The 17,417-nt window shown below is 42.4% G+C and overlaps 1 protein-coding gene across 1 annotated transcript in view; it reads right to left on the reverse strand.

Moving 5' to 3' along the window:
* Positions 1-17,417, reverse strand: part of RP1 (RP1 axonemal microtubule associated) — a 264,400-nt gene that overhangs the window by 123,823 nt on the left and 123,160 nt on the right. Inside the window, exons 26-28 of the mRNA XM_043507860.1 lie at positions 9,353-9,507; positions 7,965-8,043; positions 806-887 (exon numbers count right to left, since the gene is read on the reverse strand). Of these exons, the coding sequence (XP_043363795.1) occupies positions 806-887; positions 7,965-8,043; positions 9,353-9,507 (316 nt within the window). The remainder of the gene's footprint in view (positions 1-805; positions 888-7,964; positions 8,044-9,352; positions 9,508-17,417) is intronic.

Raw genomic sequence — 17,417 nt, forward strand, 5'->3', positions numbered from 1 at the left:
ATTTCTATATTGTTAGATATAATACACATATTCACATATATTCATCTATAACTCTGTCTGCTGCAAAACTATCTAAAGTTTATATGGTGGTTGCTTCAACATACAAACTGCTGAAGGCTAGATTGTTGTCTAGGGTGGCAAAATATCTGGAGCAAAAGAATGTTTAGTGGCTGTGACTGGAGGCTGAGAGAGTTGGATATTTTTCAATTTTGCCTATGGCAGCAAAATTCTAGAGCCAGCATTGAGATAGCGAAATAGACCTTTGATAAGTGAGCAGAAACATTTTAACCATCCTCTAAGACAATATCAACTAACTTTTTTTTTTTGCATCTAGATATAAAGTTCTCTTCAAAGTTTTCCAATATATTAGGTTCATGCTAATGACCTTTAGTGACTGGGAAATGCAAAATGACTTGGCCTAAATCCATATGATTGGAAACTTTTAATGTAATATCTTTTAAGGAGCAGAGAATTGAAACATTATTTAGTTTTATATGGTATCTATGTGCAAGGTAAAGGAAAAACTATTGCACTTTTCACCCACAGAACATTTGGCTTTTGACCTTTTTCATTTAACTTCCATGCCCTCCCATGCTGATCCAGCAGCCTTTTCTGCATGGCTTGGAGCAGTGAATTCTGTTCACCCCTTACTCCCTGGAAGACTGCTGGGCAGGATTCATATATTCAGGCTTTGTGCAGGCAGCAAAGTAGTTTTTTTAAGCGTTTGGTTCCTGTCTTGCAATGTTTTCCTTAAGCGGCTTGCAGTATAACAAACTACAGTTCTGATTTCCCACGAATGGCATACCTGTTACAGGGAAACACAACTTCTTGATCATCGTCTTCCTCTTTAAATTTGACAACAACCTTATCAAGGAACCATCCGTTGCCTGGGTTGAAATGAAAAAAGTTTACTTGCAAGCTTGTATTTTTGTAGAGGAAAAAAATTACGTCTTTAAGAGAAAAGTTGAAACAACTGTTTTCCCAACAGCAGATCTCATTAGGTCAAAACTCAGCTAAAGAAGTGAAAACATTAACCTAATACCCTCACAAGATTCCCGTTTTACTACTAAGGCACAATATTGCTGTGCATGGGCAAGAGACTCTATTGATTCCAGCGGAGTATTGTTTGTGTGGAGACAGGAGAGTACTAGCATCTGTAAACTGCTACCCCCACTTCCACTTCAGCCTATTTCTTCTATTCCTTTTATTCTGGTTCACATAGGGGGACAACTTTCTGCTTATGCAATTTACCCATGATTCACTGTAAGAACCAGAATCCTTGGTCCTTTGGGAATGAAGTACATGACATTATGAATTTGGAGAGCATTGGATTAATATATAACATCCTCATTCATGTGTGTTCTTACAATAGCTTTATATGGTCTCTGAAAAATGTAAGCTTTCAATCTTGAAAAGAGTTCAATAAAAATCACTTTAAATAAACCACCAAGGCAAAGTATGGTGTAAAAACCGAATGACCATTAGATTAACTAATTCTGACAGGAAAAAAAAATATTGAACAGAAGGGGTTCTTCTACTGAGGTGAAAACCTCTTCACTAAGCCTTTCAAATTTGTGTTTTCTTTAAGCCTTGGTTTCAAGGGCACATTTTAGTTCAGCTTTTTCCTTCTATGAAGAGAGCAAAGTGCACTCTTAACTGAACTTCTTAAAAGTTATTGCCCAACGTAATCACGTAACTTACATTTATGTAACACTTCAATTGTGAAAGATCCAAGCATTTAACAGATTATTCATATAGCATTCACTTACCTATCACTGAACTGCACCAAACTACCACTCACCAACCACCACTCTCTGGGGCAGTAGCTATTCTCTACCAGCAATATCAAACTAGTGACTAGCACACTTTCTGGGCAAAATAGACACAATAACCACCATTATAAAGAGAGGAACTGAGTAATAAGTTAGTCAACTGAAAACACAGGACGAATTTAGGTAGGCTGAATATAATTCCGTAATTTAGAATTTGGCCTTGATGCCCTGGTTAACACTAGCATTCTTGCAAAAAGGACAAAAGGTATGTTCAAGACCTTGTTTTCACATTTTATCCAAAAGATATTTCCCACGGGATAGTGGGCAGGACATTGGCCCAGTACTGATGCAGAGGGAAGAATGCCATCTACTGAATTATCAGAACACTTCTAGATGCACCAGGTTTTTTCTTAGGCAATGCCCATTCCAGCCAAGTATTAGGAGCAGAAGGAAATTATTACTTTAAAAGAAAGTGTAAATGATTTGAAGCCATCAGATTGTGCATAATGCAAGATTAAGTAACTGTGCCAACTTATTATTGTTTGCAGCACGGTTGTAGCCATGTTGGTCCTAGGATATTCCAGAGACAAGGTGGATTAAGTAATATCTTTTATTGGACCTGACAAAGAGCTCTAAATAGCTTGAAAGCTTGTCTCTTTCACCAACAGAAGTTGGTCCAATAAAAGATATTTCATTCACCTTGTCAAACTTATTAATATAACCCTTATCCTTCTCCCCACCTTCTCTCCAATTGCTTGTTACATTTACTCATTACAGCTGGTCATTAATTAAATTGTAAACTCTTTGGAGCAAGGACCATACATTTACACAGAACCTAAAACAATGCAATCTGATCCTCAATTATGAGTATTGTCTAGGTTTGACCTGGCTTAGCTAAGGAGATCCAATCTAATTCTAGTCTGCAAATACTTTACTGTAGCCACTTCAAAATGGCAGCTCTGTTCTTTTACATTATGCCAGTGATTCTCAACTGTATTACAGATTGATACTGATCTCAGGGCCCTGCAGGAGGCTCTCTTCTTATCCGCAGATATGATCAAGACTACTCTCATTTTGTTTGAGACCATGAAGAGTATATATAATGCAATCCACAGGAACAATACCACACGGCCCAGTACACATGAAGCAAATGGCCTAGTGCTGCCAGATTCTCTCTGCGTCCTCCTCATGGCTAGGATGTTGTTGTTATGGTTCTCTGAGGGTCTATCTACACTAGGAAATTAGGTCAAATTTATAGAAGTTGATTTTTTAGAAATTGATTTTATACAGTTGATTGTGTGTGTCCCCACTTAAGACCATTAAGTCAGCAGAGTGCGTCCACAGTACTGAGGCTAGCGTTGACTTCCAGAGCATTGCACTGTGGGTAGCTATCCCACAGTTCCCGCAGTCTCTGCCGCCCATTGGAATTCTGGGTCGAGATCCCAATGCCTGATGGGGCAAAAACATTGTCGCAGGGGTTCTTGGTACATGTTGTCAGCCTCCCCTCTCCATGAAAGCAACAGCAGACAATCGTTTTATGCCTTTTTCCTGGGTTACCTGTGCAGACGCCATACATGGAGCCCGCTCAGCTCACCGTCACCGTATGTGTCCTGGGTGCTGGCAGACATGGTACTGCATTACTACACAGCAGCAGCTCATTGCCTTGTGGCAGCAGATGGTATAGTACGACTGGTAGGCGTCGGCGTCGGCATCTCCTGGGTGTTCTTGGCCAAGCTCAGTGAGGTCAGTCAGGGGTGCCTGAGCAGACATGGGAGTGACTCCAAGTCATTCTCTTTTTAAGTTTCGTCTCATGGAGATTCAGTCTGCCTGGAAACGATGACGGCTACAGTCATACTGCACATTGGCTGCTGGCGAGCACCCAGGAGACGATACTGGCTAGCAGTCAGACTGCACCATCTGCTGCCAGCCTACCCTTTGCTTCCCCCTCCCTCCCTCTGTGAAAGCAATGGCCGACAATAGTTTCACGCCTTTTTCTATGAGGGCGCTGTACTGCTGTCAGCATTGTCATCCACCCGCCACTTCCACTGCCACTCTGCTCTCCTGCAGACGCCATACCACAGCAAGCATGGAGCCCGCTCAGATCACTGTGGCAGTTATGAGCATTGTAAACACCATGCGTGTTATATAGCAGTATATGCAGAACCAGAACCTGCAAAAGCAGGCGAGGAGGTGACGGCAGCGCGGTGACGAGAGTGATGAGGACATGGACACAGATTTCTCTCGAAATACTGGCCCTGGCAATTTGGACATCATGGTGGTAATGGGGCAGGTTCATGCTGTGGAATGCCAATTCTGGGCCCAGGAAACAAGCACAGATTGGTGAGACCGCATAGTGTTGCAGGTCTGGGACGATTCCCAGTGGCTGCGAAACTTTCACATGCGTAAGGGCACTTTCATGGAACTCTGTGACTTGCTTTCTCCTGCCCTGAAGCACAAGAATACCAAGATGAGAGCAGCCCTCACAGTTCACAAGCGAGTGGCGATAGCCCTCTGGAAGCTTGCAATGCCAGACAACTACCGGTCAGTCGGGAATCAATTTGGAGTGGGAAAATCTACTGTGGGGGCTGCTGTGATCCAAGTAGCCAACGGAATCACTGAGCTGCTGTTATCAAGGGTAGTGAGTCTGGGAAATGTGCAGGCGATAGTGGATGGCTTTGCTGCAATGGGATTCCCTAACTGTGGTGGGGCAATAGACGGAAGCCACATCCCTATCTTGGCACCGGAGCACCAAGGCAGCGAGTACATAAACCGGAGTACTTTTCAGTGGTGCTGCAAGCACTGGTGGATCATAAGGGATGTTTCACCAACATCAACATGGGATGGCCGGAAAAGATACCTGATGCTCACATCTTCAGGAATTCTGGTCTGTATGAACAGCTGCAGCAAGGGACTTTCTTCCCAGACCAGAAAATAACTGTTGGGGATGTTGAAATGCCTATAGTTATCCTTGGGGACCCAGCCTACCCCTTAATGCCATGGCTTGTGAAGCCATACACAGGCACCCTGGACAGTAGTCAGGAGCTGCTCAACTGCAGGCTGAGCAAGTGCAGAATGGTGGTAGAATGTGCATTTGGATGTTTAAAAGTGCACTGGCGCAGTTTACTGACTCATTTAGATCTCAGCGAAACCAATATTCCCATTGTTATTACTGCTTGCTGTGCGCTCCACAATATCTGTGAGAGTAAGGGGGAGATGTTTATGGCAGGGTGGGAGGTTGCGGCAAATCGCTTAGCCACTGATTACGCACAGCCAGACAACAGGGTGGTAAGAAGAGCACAGCAGGGTGCGCTGTGCATCAGAGAAGCTTTGAAAACCAGTTTCATGACTGGCCTGGCTATGGTGTGAAAGTTCTGTTTGTTTCTTCTTGATGAAAACCCACCCCTTTGGTTCACTCTACTTCCCTGTAAGCCAACCACCCTCCCCTCCCTCTTCGATCACTGCTTGCAGAAGCAATAAAGTCATTGTTATTTCAAAGTCATGCATTCCTTATAAATTCGTCACACAAATAAGGGGATAACTGCCAAGGTAGCCTAGGAGGGTTGTGGGAGGAGGGAAGCACCAGGTGGGGTGGGGGAGGAGGGAAAGACAAGGCCACACTACACTTTAAAACTTATTGAATGCCAGCTTTCTGTTGCTTGGGCAGTACTCTGGGGTGGAGTGCCCGGAGGCCCCCCCACCACATTCTTGGGCATCTGGGTGAGGAGGCTATGGAACTTGGGGAGGAGGGCGGTTGGTTACATAGGGGCTGTAGTGGCGGTCTGTGCTCCTGCCTTTGCTGCAGCTCAACCGTAAGCCGGAGCATATCAGTTTGTCCTCCAGTAGCCTCAGCATTGCCTCCTGTCTTCTGTCAGCAAGCTGACACCACCTGTCATCTTCAACCCGCCACCTATCATCTTCAACCCGCCTCCTGTCCTCGCATTCATATATTGCTTTCCTGCGCTCTGACATTGCTTGCCTCCACACATTCTGCTGGGATCTTTCAGTGTGGGAGGACTGCATGAGATCAGAGAACATTTCATCGCGAGTGCGTTTTTTTCACCTTCTAATCTTTGCTAGCCTCTGGGACGGAGATGATAGCATGAGTGTTGAAACATTTGCAGCTGCGGAAGGGAAAAAAAGAGAGAGTAGGAGTTAAAAAGACACATTTTAGAGAACAACGGGTAGACGCTTTCACAGCAAACCTTGCTGTTAACATTACATAGCACATTGCTTTCGGTACAAGGTCGCATTTTGCTTCTTATATTGAGGGTCTGCCGGTTTGGTGTGAGAGATCACACACGCAGGGACGTGCAACAGAATTTGGCTTGCAGGCAGCCATGGTAAGCCACAGTCTTTTGGCTCCTTTAACCTTCATAACATGTGGGAATGGTTTCAAACAGCAGCGCCCTCATTTCTCATACCAAGCAGCCATTGGGTTGGCCATTTAAAATGGGCTGGCAATTTAAAAGGAGGGGCTGCGGTTTTCAGGTTAATATGCAGCACAAACCCAACTAAACCCCCCCACACACACACCAAATTCTCTGGGATGATGGCTTCACCCCTCCTCGCATCGCGTGGCTAACAGCAGGGAAGATTTCTGTTTAGCCACAGGCACACAGCCCAGCAGGAACGGCCACCTCTGAATGCCCCTTAATAAAATTACCCTATTTCAACCAGGTGACCATGAGGAGTGACCATCCAGGAGAGCTTTATGGAGATGTCCCTGGAGGATTTCTGCTCCATCCCCAAACACGTTAACAGACTTTTCCAGTAGTTGGATTGGCCGCGAATGCATCCCAAGTCTTCAGGGCAAATTAATCATTAAACATGTTTGCTTTTAAACCATGTATTACATTTACAAAGGTACACTCACCAGAGGTCCCTTCTCTGCCTGGCAGGTCCGGGAGCGTGGGTGGGTTCGGTGGTACTGGCTCCAGGTCCAGGGTGAGAAACAGTTCCTGGCTCTCCGGGAAAATGGTTTCTCCGCTTGCTTGCTGTGCACTATCATCATCATCTTCCTCGTCCCCAAAATGCTCATCCCTGTTGCGTGATAATCCATTGACGGAGTCAAAGCACAGGGGTGGAGTAGTGCTGCACCCCCTAAAATGGCATGCGTGTCATCATAGAAGCAGCATGTCTGGGGCTCTGACCCCAAGCAGCCATTTGCCCCTCTGGTTTTTTGGTAGGCTTGCCTGAGCTCCTTAAGTTTCATGCGGCACTGCTGCAGGTCCCTATTATAGCCTCTGTCCTTCATGACCTTGGAGATTTTTTCAAATATTTGGGCATTTCGTCTTTTGGAATGGAGTTCTGATAGCACAGATTCGTCTCCCCGTACAGTGAGCAGATCCCATACCTCCCGTTCGGTCCATGCTGGAGATTTTTTGTGATTCTGGGACTCCATCATGGTCACCTCTGCTAATGAGATCTGCACTCACCTGCAGCTTGCCATGCTGGCCAAACAGGAAATGGGCTTCAAAAGTTCACGGGCCTTTTCCTGTCTACCTGGCCAGTACATCTGAGTTGAGAGCGCTGTCCAAAGCGGTCACAATGGAGCACTCTGGGATAGCACCTGGAGGCCAATACCGTCGAAGTGCAACCACACTACTCCAAATTCGACCCGGCAAGGTCGATTTCAGCGCTAATCCCGTCATCGGGGGAGGAGTACAGAAATCAATTTTAAGAGCTCTTTAAATTAAAAAAAATGGCTTCATCGTGCTAAATCGATCTAACACTGCTAAATTCGACCTAAACTCATAGTGTAGATCAGGGATGAGATTCCATTTGGCAGTCAAACTATGGCTCTAACTTTATTCCTGTATCTCATTTTCATTCACCGTCTACTGAAGAATCATTTTATCTAGCTCTGTATGAGTTACCCCTGTGAATTTTTCTGTGGTACTTCGTATGACAAATAAATAGCACTCTATTATAAATGAGCTTGAAAACCAACAGCTAACTGATGTTATTTGATACTAAATCCCAATTGCCTTTTGCTGCCCATTACCATAGCTTTCCATAATCCCACCAATGTGACTAGTCTGCAGGATTAAGTTCTTGTGTCTCTTTTTTATTCTTCTCACTGCAAGGTCTTTTGTAACACTTTGTATGAAGGATGTCATGTGTACAAATAAAGAGTATTGTGTTGTAAGACAGCTCACAAAACAGATTAGTCACTAGAAAATAAACTCCTACCTGGACCAGTTCCATCATAGCTAATCACAAGTTTCCTCAGGTCTCTTAGTGATACAGCCTTTATGAAGAAGATATCCACCTGCAGAATCATCAAAATGAGATTGATAAAGGACTTGATCATGTAGGTCCTTGCATGTTCAGGGGCATGGACAAGATTGTTGCTTCCAGATGTATCTTAACACTTAACCCTCTGTTCTGAGTGGTAGCAAGGAGGGTAAAAAAGGGCAAAGTATGGCTGGGGAATGGTTATTTTTCAGGACATCTGGCGTAAGTATGATTCACCATGTTAATGAGATATTTAGCAATGAGTTCCCCTCTTGGGTTGTACACCTACTGCTGATGAACAGAGAAAGAGGATGCAAAGTAGTGTTCTCATTCATGCAGGATCAGGTTTTGCTGAACTTCCTGTGCTGATCATTGCTTTTTATTTGGTGCCTATAGCTATGATGCAGCACATGTCCTAGGCAGGTTCAAGCACAAACTGCTTGAAGTAACCTTAATATATAATGGTGGTTGTTTACTGCAATCAGAGTTGTGATGACAGATGTGTAGACATACCTGAGCTAGCACTGATTTAGCTAGCTCGAATAACAATAGCCACAGCAGCAGCACAGGTGGGAGCATGGGCTGTACGACTCCACCTGGGAGTAGCTAGCCTGTGCTGCCATAGCTTCACTGCTATTGTTATTCAAGCTAGCTAGATCAAAGCTAGCCTGGGTATGTCTACATGTGCTGTAGTCACATCTCTGACTGCAGTGTCGACATACCCTTAGCAGCACAGAACTAGCATGGCCAGCTCTATACTACCTCCACTAAAGCCTACTGTTCAGTGTATTGGTTCAGCATGCCCCCAGTTTAGGGAGTGTGTTGGGGGCAGTAGCAGAATGTAACTTGATTCTTAGAATCATATTAACCTTATCATAATCCTGTGATCCTACATTACCATAACTACACTACCATAGAATCACATTAACCTCATTAACTACACTACCATCAGGTAGTTATGGTAATGAACCTCACCATAACCCCGTGATCCTTCACTACCATAACTACTCTACCATAGAATCACATTAACCTCATTAACTACACTGCCATCAGGTAGTTATGGTAGTGAACCTCACCATAACCCCGTAATCTATGTGTCCAATCAAAACTAAACAGAGCATGGATTCTGAGTATCCAGTACTCACAGTAAACTATTCATTCAGAATCTACAGCCCAAAAATTATTAAATACATTAATTCTGTGAATAATTTTGAATAAATATCTGAGAAAACTGAACTGCTCAAGGATAAATGTGGAAACAGAAAATATCTACATATGTTGAAAAACTATTTGCTATAAATAATTTACTAGCATTGATCAGTTTTGCACATTTTTTCCTTTACCTGTCCATGCTGAAACTTGACTTTATTATTCTTAGCTCTATGGAGCTTTCGCTTGCCAGAATCTCCTCTTGTTCCAATGAGGGCGGCGTATACATTAGAATCTGTTTCAGCACCAAGTTTAGACCCAGTATATACATGGAGTTCATAAACCACCACTAAAAAAGGACAAACATTTGCATTATTTTTCTTTCTTATGTATGTATATATGAACTTTTCCTTCTACAGCAGGCCAGAGGATGGTACACCTTCTGACCTGTTTGTAATCAGCCACAGCAATCCATATATTCATCACTTCCAGGCTCAATCTATAATACTCTGTACCTAAACATGAGACTACTGATCTTAAAAAGTTACAGTTTGTTCTGAACAAAGCAGCCCAACTGCTAAAAAAACAGGCCATCAAATGTGCGTTCCCCAATGCCCTATTTTCTTCACTCTCTCCCTGCTGAATACTAGGCCAAATATGAAGTTTCAGTACTATTTTTCAAAGCCCTTTTTGGGATTGGGGACTCTTTCACTCTGCATGATCATGACCTCAGACAAAGATCTATGTTCCACTGGAAACATGGGACTGTCATCAACAAGAGTGAAATTAGTGCATGAAAAACACAGAATTTCACCCCAAGAAGAGATCAGGATGATCATGAACTTCATGTAAAACCCACTTCTTTGACTCAGCCTTCCCACAATAACATGACAAAAGCAAAGAAAACAAAAAATACATGTTTCAGAGTAGCAGCCGTGTTAGTCTGTATTCGCAAAAAGAAAAGGAGTACTTGTGGCACCTTAGAGACTAACAAATTTATTAGAGCATAAGCTTTCGTGAGCTACAGCTCACTTCATCGGATGCATTTGGTGGAAAAAACAGAGGAGAGATTTATATACACACACACAGAGAACATGAAACAATGGGTTTATCATACACACTGTAAGGAGAGTGATCACTTAAGATAAGCCATCACCAACAGCAGGGGGGGGAAGGAGGAAAACCTTTCATGGTGACAAGCAGGTAGGCTAATTCCAGCAGTTAACAAGAATATCAGAGGAACAGTGGGGGGTGGGGTGGGAGGGAGAAATACCATGGGGAAATAGTTTTACTTTGTGTAATGACTCATCCATTCCCAGTCTCTATTCAAGCCTAAGTTAATTGTATCCAGTTTGCAAATTAATTCCAATTCAGCAGTCTCTCGTTGGAGTCTGTTTTTGAAGCTTTTTTGTTGAAGTATAGCCACTCTTAGGTCTGTGATCGAGTGACCAGAGAGATTGAAGTGTTCTCCAACTGGTTTTTGAATGTTATAATTCTTGACGTCTGATTTGTGTCCATTCATTTTTTTACGTAGAGACTGTCCAGTTTGGCCAATGTACATGGCAGAGGGGCATTGCTGGCACATGATGGCATATATCACATTGGTAGATGCGCAGGTGAACGAGCCTCTGATAGTGTGGCTGATGTGATTAGGCCCTATGATGGTATCCCCTGAATAGATATGTGGACAGAGTTGGCAACGGGCTTTGTTGCAAGGATAGGTTCCTGGGTTAGTGGTTCTGTTGTGTGGTGTGTGGTTGCTGGTGAGTATTTGCTTCAGATTGGGGGGCTGTCTGTAAGCAAGGACTGGTCTGTCTCCCAAGATCTGAGAGAGCGATGGCTCGTCCTTCAGGATAGGTTGTAGATCCTTGATGATGCGTTGGAGGGGTTTTAGTTGGGGGCTGAAGGTGATGGCTAGTGGCGTTCTGTTGTTTTCTTTGTTGGACTTCTGGGTACTCTTCTGGCTCTGTCAATCTGTTTCTTCACTTCAGCAGGTGGGTACTGTATGCATTCCTACAACTACAGTACCCACCTGCTGAAGTGAAGAAACAGATTGACAGAGCCAGAAGAGTACCCAGAAGTCACCTACTACAGGACAGGCCCAACAAAGAAAACAACAGAACGCCACTAGCCATCACCTTCAGCCCCCAACTAAAACCCCTCCAACGCATCATCAAGGATCTACAACCTATCCTGAAGGACGAGCCATCGCTCTCTCAGATCTTGGGAGACAGACCAGTCCTTGCTTACAGACAGCCCCCCAATCTGAAGCAAATACTCACCAGCAACCACACACCACACAACAGAACCACTAAGCCAGGAACCTATCCTTGCAACAAAGCCCATTGCCAACTCTGTCCACATATCTATTCAGGGGATACCATCATAGGGCCTAATCACATCAGCCACACTATCAGAGGCTCGTTCACCTGCGCATCTACCAATGTGATATATGCCATCATGTGCCAGCAATGCCCCTCTGCCATGTACATTGGCCAAACTGGACAGTCTCTACGTAAAAGAATGAATGGACACAAATCAGACATCAAGAATTATAACATTCAAAAACCAGTTGGAGAACACTTCAATCTCTCTGGTCACTCGATCACAGACCTAAGAGTGGCTATACTTCAACAAAAAAGCTTCAAAAACAGACTCCAACGAGAGACTGCTGAATTGGAATTAATTTGCAAACTGGATACAATTAACTTAGGCTTGAATAGAGACTGGGAATGGATGAGTCATTACACAAAGTAAAACTATTTCCCCATGGTATTTCTCCCTCCCACCCCACCCCCCACTGTTCCTCTGATATTCTTGTTAACTGCTGGAATTAGCCTACCTGCTTGTCACCATGAAAGGTTTTCCTCCTTCCCCCCCCTGCTGTTGGTGATGGCTTATCTTAAGTGATCACTCTCCTTACAGTGTGTATGATAAACCCATTGTTTCATGTTCTCTGTGTGTGTGTATATAAATCTCTCCTCTGTTTTTTCCACCAAATGCATCCGATGAAGTGAGCTGTAGCTCACGAAAGCTTATGCTCTAATAAATTTGTTAGTCTCTAAGGTGCCACAAGTACTCCTTTTCTTTTTAAAAAATACATGTGTAGTCCCTGCTGACGAGACAGGAGAAAGTAATATATGTGATGTGCGCACTTCAATAATTTTGGGATTTGACCAAATATCATGATAATGCCACCTTATGAGAACTCACACATACATGCATACGCACATTGTCTGTACTAGGAAATCAGATTGACCATGGCCAGATAAAGATGATAAACTCTATTTACAGTAGGTGCTTTAGAGTTATTTTACTTAGATATTTTGAAATGCAGTAATATTATCATAATTGTCCAAATAGTACTAAAACTTCTGTTTCAAAATAATTATTTCCAGAAATTACATTCTACTGTATTCTGCTACACTTTTCAGTTATTAGGGGTTTATATATATATATAAATATTTGCTACTAGTTACATCTTAGTGTAATTTATCCATGCAGTTTTTCTATTCTAATCACCACTGGTCATAGTTCTGCTATCTAGTAGACAATAGGAGAGATTACTGTTCCAGTAATGGAGATTTTTAATAGCTCTCTGGAAAGAAGAAAAGTACTGGGGGAGCACGGGAATATACATTTAAGCATAATCTTTAAGAAAGGGACAGAGGAGAAACCAGGAACATATAACAAAAACTACTTTGACCTTGGTATTAAACAAAATACAATAAGCATAAATTAAAGATACTACTATTATTAAACTACTAGTCTTGCTTCTAATAATAATGTGACATTTTTATAGAACTTTTCATGAAAAAGGGTCCCAAAACACTTAAACACACACACACACAAATCACTTCACTCATCATGGAAATGTAGCCCTTTCCAGGGTGGAATACAATGGTTCCTTAACAGTATAGAACACTTCAGAAGAATTTAGGACAGGAAGTTAAGAATACCAACATATGTATTTGTAGCTGCAAAGGGAATTTAGGTATTAGAATTTGGCCATGACACTTAGAATAGTACCTATAACTCTTGCAAAAAGTACCATAGGATTTTTAATTACCTTGAACTGGAGTCTAAGCCAAACAACAGCATCTCCAAGTCCAACACTCGAGCACCAAATAGGGTGTAGGATAAATGTGAAATTATAGAATTCGAGTTAGCTTATGTTTGGCTCAGGAAATATGTGTGTGGTAAAGAAAGACCCTGACTAGCAAGGAGAAGGAAGGCCCTGAAAATAATAAAAGTCATAAGGCCAAAATAAATGAAGCAGGGAGCTAATCAATATGGGTCTGAGCATCCTGGGGTTTAGCCCATTTGATTAAATGCTTATCAATGTTTTTTTTACTGTTTGGATGTACTAAATTGCTTATTATTTTGGCTTTTTAGGCATGTTTAGAGCAATTGTATAAGTACCATTTGGTCTTTAGATTTAATAAAGGCATTTATAATTAAATTAGTGTTTTTGGTTTCCCATATTAATAATTTCAGATATTATTAATAATTCCAACATAGGACAGTGCTGGCTCAGAGGGAAGAGTGCCACCTCTTGAATCGCAATAACTACTTCCTGCAACATCATGGCTTTCCTGGGAGCTCCACCATCATATTACGAAGACAAAGTCTACTTCATGAATGACATATAAGACCTCATCCAGACAAACACATAATTGAGAAATTGTCAGTTCATTTCAAAATGATTTTAGCAAAATACCTTATAGCATATTAATAGGGAACTGTTCAGGTGATGGAGGGCAGAACATAATGGTAGACCACTATACTGGGGAAATGGTAGACCACTATACAGGACCACTATACAGGGGGGGAAAGCAACTTGTAAAGAGCAACAGTGATCAGTATTGTACACAATACTTTTTCGGTCAAATATCCCCAAAAGCATCTATGGGTTAGATTCTGCCATTCTTACTTATATTGAGTAAGCAGATCTCCTGGACTATTTGTGGAGGAAGGTATTACGTGTAGTTAGTTAGAGTGGTGGAATCTGGCCCAAAGACTGAACTTACAATTTTGCACCCTAACCATTCACACCCAATATGCTGAAAATGCAAACCACTTGCAGGTGCTAACAAAAGGATGCAGACTTCTAACTACATAATTGTGCCAGCAAATTAAGCAAACGTCTATATTATTTGCACCTGCAAGTAATTTGCATTCTTAAAACTGCAAAGCCAAATAACTGGCACACAGTTTTAGCAGCGTATTTGAAAAGTAAGCCCTTCAATAACAAATGACTCACAGGAAAAAAGTACAAACAAGTTACTTTGGGGGTGACATCAAACTGAATGAGCAAATGTAGGATGTACAGGAAGAGAATTAGAAAGAAGTGCAGTATAGCACAGGAATATGAGCAGATCAATTGCTCATATATTAAATATATTAAATAAAACTGTAAAACCATGAGATAACCAGGAAGAATATAATAAGGGTTGAATATAACTTTTCAGTGGATACCTGTCTGAATATTCCACTTAGAGTAAGAAAGATGTGTATATTGAGTAAATATAAAGCCAAAACAAAATCTCTTCATCTCTTTGTAATAGACCTTCATCTCACCATCTAGAGAGTTTTGGCTCTGGTTATATACAGACTACCTACTCTGTCTAATTTAGAATGGAAGCTCTAAACTCTTGGGGCAGAGACCATGTCTTACTCTAGGTTTTGTACACACTAACAATGCTCAGTAAATAATATTCTTATAGTAAAGTTAGTAATGGAATACATGTTTTGATTAACTGATATACATGTTATGGTGTACTTGATAGAAAGATCTCCATAGAGAGTGTCAAGCAGAGATGATCTCATCAAAGAATCCGACAAGGATAACTACAGCAATTCCATCCAGGTGGTCATTGAGTGGATTGTGAATAGTAAGCATCCTTTTGCCCAGACGGAGATTCGCACAGACACCAGCTCCAGTGGACACTGGCTATAGTCAGACCTACTCAAGTTCCTTTGTGTTATGGAGCAGCTGGGTAAAAGGGGATGTTAATGCTCAAGCCCACCTGAGCTAAATTTGAGAACAATGAGGATCATGTGACTCTGTGATGAGGGGTATAGCAGACATGGATCCAGGGAGAGACACAATACTGCAGTAATTTATTGAAAGCTGGAAACCAGGGCCAGAAAAGGAAGCTGCTTTTATCTACAGGCTGGACACAATGGCACCTTAGCTGCAATTTCTAAAAGTGAAATTGCCTGTGTGTAGTTTTGCTGTTTATTTGGCCATGCCTGTTCAAGGTAAACTGGGCTTGTTTGCATACTATAAATCAGTGGTCCCCAAACTGGCCCAGGCTCCCTATGGTAACAGAGAGGAACACTTGAGGGGGGGGATATGTGGGCGGGGCCTCGTCCAGGCCCCATGGGAGACAGGGAGGGAGCGCCACACGTCAGGCCCCTCTCTGCCCACAGATCAGCTCTGCCCCCAGCCTCGCTCCTCCCTCAATCCAGTTCAGTCCCCAGTCCTGCTCTGCCTCCAGGTCAGATCTGCCCCCAGTCCCATTCCACTCCCAACCCTGCTCCACCCCCAGTCCCAGTTGTGCCCCACCCCCTGCTCCACCCTCAGCCCAACTCTACCTTCATTCCCTCTTTGCCCCAACCAGCTCCACCTCTAGCCCCAGTTCCTCCCCCATGCCCAGTTCCACCCCTAACTCCACCTTCAGCCCATGCTCTGCTGCTGAGGAAGCCTTGGTTGTGCAATAATGGGGGGGGGGGGAACCATGTTCCGTTAATGGTAAGGTGAGGCAGGGGGCGACTGGAAAAGTTTGCACACCACTGCTGTAAATAAATAACTTACACTAGGAGATATCCGAAATCTTTGCATCATTAGCTTCTCTTCCTGACATTCTCCAAAGATCCAAATCTGCTGCTACTAGTCAGTAAAGGGCCAACAATATAACACATTTAAAATTGCTACCTTTTTCACATTGCCATATAATGTCAATCATAAAACTATCATAATTAGAGCCTGATGGGCTTGGCTCCCCAGTCTAGTGCAGCAGTTTTATTCCAGTGTAATTCCATTGATTTCAGTGTAGTTATGCCAGCAAAAAACTGCTGTAACAGAGTAGAGATTCAGGCCTTTGCTAAAAAAAAAAGCAGAGGAAATATTGGAAAATACACTGTGAGCAGAACCATTGAATGCAAGCCAATAGACATTACTTTAACATTATGAGAGGGATTTGTTAAACTGAGTTTAGACTGCTGAATCTAATATGAGGGCATTAAAAGGATAGAAAAAGGTCTAGAAAAGGGCAACATGATTTAGGAGGATTAATTAATATGGAATGGTTGGAAAAATGAGGATAGCACTTGCTACTAAAACTGACCTTTTGGAAAATATACGATTGAAATCTTCAAGTAGCTATATAAGGATTCTTTAAATAAGCTCTAAAATCAAATGGAAAACCCCAGAACCTAAGGTCATGGACTGAAAAATTGAAACAAGGGAGGTAAAATGCTTTCATGCAGAGGACAGTGAACTTCTGAGAGCCTCCGCCAAAGACAGATGTAAAAGCAGGTACAATAGACATGTTCAAAAAAGAACCGAATGGTTACTTAACATTAAAGACTATTACAGGAGTTCAGTGAGGAGAGACAGCGCTTAGGTACCTAGTTTGTACTAGGCCATAACAATTCAGTGTTTTGTTAACTATTGAGATTTTATCATGCACCTTGTGTTATCTGGTGTTTTTCTTAAAGTCCCAGGTCCTGGCATCCGATGAAGTGAGCTGTAGCTCACAAAAGCTTATGCTCAAATAAATTTGTTAGTCTCTAAGGTGCCACAAGAACTCCTTTTCTTTTTGCAAATACAGACTAACACAGCTGCTATCTGAAACATGAGAAACTGAGTTATCATTTAAAAAATAAGTACCTATCTCCTATGATTGTGGCAAAAAAACTTGAAAGGTGATCAAAGTGCATCATAATGTCTCAAAAACCACCTGTCTAGATAATACTTAGTCCTGCCATGAGAGCAGGGGACTGGACTAGATAAGCTACCAAGGTCCCTTCCAGTGCTACACTTCTATGAAAAAAACCAGAGAATCCAAACTGGATTATTTTTTAAAATCTAATGATTGGGGGGGGGGTCTGACTCATGGTTTTTGATATGTGGGATTGGCAATACTGTTTGATCTCAGGTGATCAATGAGAGTCATTATGGTCCCCATCCTGCAAGCACTCTGCATGTGTAACTCCTATTTACTTCAAAGGGATTTACCTGCATGGATGGCT

This window comes from Dermochelys coriacea, chromosome 2 (assembly GCF_009764565.3).
Source record: "Dermochelys coriacea isolate rDerCor1 chromosome 2, rDerCor1.pri.v4, whole genome shotgun sequence".
Lineage (NCBI taxonomy): Eukaryota > Metazoa > Chordata > Testudines > Dermochelyidae > Dermochelys > Dermochelys coriacea.